The sequence below is a fragment of the Prosopis cineraria genome, unplaced genomic scaffold (assembly GCF_029017545.1).
Source record: "Prosopis cineraria cultivar Desert tree isolate PC_DT_omini unplaced genomic scaffold, ASM2901754v1 PC3, whole genome shotgun sequence".
In the NCBI taxonomy this organism is placed as follows: domain Eukaryota; kingdom Viridiplantae; phylum Streptophyta; class Magnoliopsida; order Fabales; family Fabaceae; genus Prosopis; species Prosopis cineraria.
In genome coordinates, this window is record NW_026555334.1 from 13,332,945 (window position 1) to 13,337,547 (window position 4,603).

The following is a 4,603-nucleotide window of genomic DNA, read 5'->3' on the forward strand; positions in this document are numbered from 1 at the left end:
AATCTGGTTTAATCTAGTTATAATCTAAAAATTAACAAGATTAAACTTGATTCATGGGACTAGAAAACTAGTTTCGATAGTCCAGTACTCACTTATCTTTTTTTCTTTTTTCCTGTATAAGAAGTGATAATTCATTTCATCGTAAAAATTTTAATTAAAATAATAAAAATATTTATAATCATAAAAAAATTCATCCTATAAGAATAACAACAAAATATTTCAATTACAATGTAAATTATTCAAATTTATAACTTCAACAACAGCAACAATAACATGTAACAAACTTCAACAATATGTCAGATATACATTATAACAATAATTTTGGCAGCAAACAAAATTAAAATTTTATTAAATAGAAGGGTGAAATGTGAATAAAGAAAATGTTGAGTTCAAACTTCAAACTATTTAGATATATTAAAAATAATTAAAATTATATTAAAATAATTTTATAAGACAAGACCGAATCAAGTGGTTTGAGAGTTTGGTTTTATGTCCAATCCAACTTGAGAAGTTAGTCTAATTTTTTTTTAGTCCTTTGGACCAATTTTTTTATTGGATTGGGACTAAACCAAATTTGTTTGGGTTGGACAGGACAATTAGACTTTTACACAGCTCTAGTTAATTTTATTATAAAAAATTTTATATTAAACTTTTAAATATTGTCAAAAATATTTTTAAATGTTAAAATATTAAGTTTAACTTTTTTAAATAACAATAATCAATATATAAAATAATTATTTAAAATTAATAATCTTAATGTTAGAAGACTTAAAAAATATTTTATAAAATTAAAATTTTATATATACTTTAATCAATAATACACTATAAAGTGAAAAGACTAGGATAAATTAAAAGCCTGAAATTTTGTGTTAAGATTTCAGCTTCTTTCACCTTTTTTGCATTGCAGAATAGTTTCCTTTAACTATGGTATGATTTAATAATTTATGAGTTTGATAGTAGATGAATTTAGATTTGAAGAATGTTTTAGAAGGTTTATAACAAAATATGGGCCAGAAAATGTAAATGTTGCAGGAACATATAGCGTAGCGTAGGTGAAAAATTGGCGTAGGAGCTATCCCATACAGAATGATGTCAGAAAGTTTAATGGAACGCTGAAGAAACTGCAGTGAAATTGACGGAATAAAAGGGCGGAGAGGGACAAAGTGTCTGCGAGAGACACAGAGAAACAGGAAAGAGAATTGTCCATTTCACTCGCCATCACACCGCCTTCTACTGTGTCGTCGCCTCAGCGCAACCCCGGAGGGTGGTCCTTCATCTACAGAAACAGAACCCTCCTCTTCATCTATTTCTCTTCTCTCCTGCACCATCGTCTCTCTCATTGAGAAATATCGCCTCTGAGCTTTCAGGTGCTGATTCTGCCGTGCCCTCTTCTTCTTGCTTTATCGTACCTCAACCACTCACCGCTTTTCAGTTCTTCACAACAATTCCTGCCACATCACTTCTCCAACCTTTAACCCTTCCTTCTTGTCCCTTTGTACACGTCCCACCTCTCTATCCTCCTCCATCATCGCTCCCAAATTTTTGGTAACACTCACCAATCTTCTTCTTAGCCCCACCTCTTAAAATCACTAATCGTTTTTTTGTTTGCGTTTCTCATGAATGCTTGTGTTGTGTTAGTACATGTCGAGCTACGATTTGTGAGTATATTCTGTCTCTCTTTTTGGTTTTTTAATAATTTGAGAGAAGTTGGCTTTGTCGATTGTAGGTTGGTGCGAAAACCTGGACAAAGATAATGATCGCCCGTGGTTTTGGCTTTGATGTGGATATGGATTCTCTTTAGACATTACCCAGACACGTAGAGCTGCTCTCACAGCACCTTTGAACTCCGATACACCTTGCATGCGCGTTCCATCCACACCCCACCCCATCCAATCGTTTTCTTCCTTCATAATTACACAACCAGCCACCCCTACAAGAAACATACATTCAAATTATTCTCTCCGCTCTTTGCCTTGGCAAAACAGAGTGGGGTGATCACAGATAGATATTTTCTTTTTATATTGATTGTATCTCTGCGTGTGCAACGGCGAGGAGGAGGCGGAGGAGAAATGAACAGTAAGCCTCAGCCTCAGCAACCCCAGAAATGTCCTCGGTGCGATTCTCTTAACACCAAGTTCTGCTACTACAACAACTATAGCCTCTCGCAGCCTCGTTACTTTTGCAAGGCGTGTCGAAGGTACTGGACTCAAGGCGGAACCTTGAGGAACGTCCGCGTCGGTGGTGGCTGCCGCAAGCCCAAGCGCACCAAAGCCTCGGCTTCTTCCTCGTCTTCCACCGATACCGGTTCTGCCCCGTCGTCGCAGCTGCCGCGAGAGACGGAGGTTCAAAAAGACCCTTATGCCGTGAGTTCTGCTGCTCCTCCTGCTACGGAGGCGGCGGCTTCATCAATCGGCCCCTTTTATCAAGGCGGTGCATGTGGTGATGATGGTGGGTATTTGTCTTCTCTGGCGTCGATTCGATCCTTGAATCCGTCGCAGCCCTTCAATCAGTTGGGGTCTTGTTCTAATCTGAGTCTTCTTTCTGGGTTCGGTGTTCCTTCTCTGGGCTCATCAGTTCGTCCATCGCAACCATTTTATCAGATGGGTGTTCTAAGAGAAAAGGAGGAAGATTCCCTGTATGAAGCAGACCAAGTTTTAATTCAATCAACCACGGTCAACAGCGGTTCTGCTTCTTCTCACCATGATTGGACTGAAAGCTTCATCAATAATAACGTTAACCAGAGGGGATCCGATGCCTCTCTGTGGAGCACCACCATGAGCACCGCTTCCGCTAGTGGAAATTCTCAGAGTCATAATGATGCAGTTGGCGGGTCATTTTCTTTGATCCCAAATCACCAGTGGCCTGATCTTCCCGAGTACGACCCTCCTCCATGATCATCATCTCATGTACAACTGCACTCTCAAAATCCAGGGACGGAAACGCACAGTCTGAGATATTTATTAACTTGCTTCGTTTTCTTTTCTGTTTTATCAGCTTTAGTTTCTTTCTGGTCTTAGTGGTATAGGTTGTTAATTAGCAGCTAGCTAGGGTGCTTTTCTGGTTGATCGGGCATACGATGGACAACAGTACAGAGTTTTGAGATGTGGGTGTTACTATTACTATGCAATGTGAAGGAAGAATTAGAAGCCGCATCATTTTTATCTCATAGTCATGTGGCATAAAGTAGATCACAGGGACTTTGTGATTTGGGATAGGTTGTATTTATTATTACTTGATTTAAATATGAAGTTTGTGGGGGTTATTGTTGTGATTAAAGAATTAATTAGAGACATGAATGTGGTTTGGCTGGATAGTGAAAAAGGAAAGTGTGTTGTAAAAGGGAAGTTGGGTTGTGAATGAAAAAGGACAATGAAGGGGATTCATACTAAATGCATGCACGAAAGGGAAGGCGATATGATGTCAATAGAAGAAGGAAAATTTGAAGGAAAAGATGGTTCCATAATGTAACGTGTTAGGGTGGGTGGGTGAGGGATGAGAATCCATATAGCTCTTTATATTTCAAACTCACAGTGGATTAGTGGAATATGGGCAAAAAACCTGGTCGTTTTGGTCTGTAAGGTGACGTGATTCTTTCATATAAATTGATGTCCGTCTTGAGGGCTAGCTGAGATCGAGGTGAGCACATGCATGGGAAATTTCAATTTTACTCTGATTTGCCAATTCAACATGAAATGGAACATGTGGCCTGCATGGGTCCTCTGTAGTGTCGTATCATTGGTCTGAAAATAAATTATAAGGCCATGTTCTGTTCATATCACGGAACAAATACGCATACATCCTTTAAATAATGGTTTCTCTATTCGGATGCATCCGTGACCAAGAAACTAGAAAACTAGAACACGCCATACGGCCATATGCATCATACGCGTATATTATACTCAACGTTCGAAAGAAAATATTGCGGTGCCTGTTTGTGAAACATATTTAGGATTAATTGGCCCGAAATATCTAGAATTTGTTTTATGAAAAATAACAAATAATTATTTTCAAATTGAGGTCGTAGGTTTGGAGGTGGCAACAGGGAACCAAATACACTAAAACATTTATCATAAGCAAGAACGTGCACCTGCTCGGGCAGTTGAACAGAATCAATATGTCGTCATTTTATAAAATAAATAAAATCTACAATAATTTATACCCTTTGATCATGTATGAAAGTGTCTAAAAGCGTTTTATAGGCTTTTATGTAAGGTATTTTAGTTTATCGAAGAAGCTTTTGTTTTTTGTTATTTGCAAAGTTTACCCTCTCCCTTAATTAAAGTAGAAAGGAAAAAAACAATAATGGAATGTGAAGAAAAGGGTAAAAAAATAATAAAATTAATAAATAATTTTGAAAAATTGATGAAATTTTTTACAAATTTAAAATTCTTGACTAATTTTAACATTTTTTTAAGTATAAGGAGTGTACTTAAAATCTAATCTTTGCTAAAGTACTGAAAGTAGAAAGTAAACTCCTTTCAACTAGATTATTATAAGCACCAAACTTGATATTAGAATATCCAACCACATGTTTAGCTAGCTAGAGCCTCACCTTGAGCTGATATTTTTAACCAAATATGCTTATGATTTGTGTTTCCAAGGG

The 4,603-nt window shown here is 37.1% G+C and overlaps 1 protein-coding gene across 2 annotated transcripts; it reads left to right on the forward strand.

Moving 5' to 3' along the window:
• Window positions 1-1,111: 1,111 nt before the first annotated feature.
• LOC129305063 (dof zinc finger protein DOF3.1-like) lies at window positions 1,112-3,262 on the forward strand. 2 transcript variants are annotated; one of them, XM_054944977.1, is made up of 2 exons: window positions 1,112-1,545; window positions 1,727-3,262. In XM_054944977.1, the coding sequence occupies exon 2, from the start codon at window positions 2,070-2,072 to the stop codon at window positions 2,892-2,894; it is 825 nt and encodes a 274-aa protein (XP_054800952.1). In that variant the 5' UTR covers window positions 1,112-1,545; window positions 1,727-2,069; the 3' UTR covers window positions 2,895-3,262. The 2 variants fall into 2 exon arrangements, with proteins under 2 accessions (XP_054800952.1, XP_054800953.1); XM_054944978.1 differs by having other exon boundaries at window positions 1,112-1,367.
• Window positions 3,263-4,603: the final 1,341 nt, after the last annotated feature.

Excerpts from the sequence above, each read along its gene's own strand:
- LOC129305063 (XM_054944977.1), top strand. The coding sequence starts at position 2,070 with ATGAACAGTAAGCCTCAGCCTCAGCAACCCCAGAAATGTCCTCGGTGC.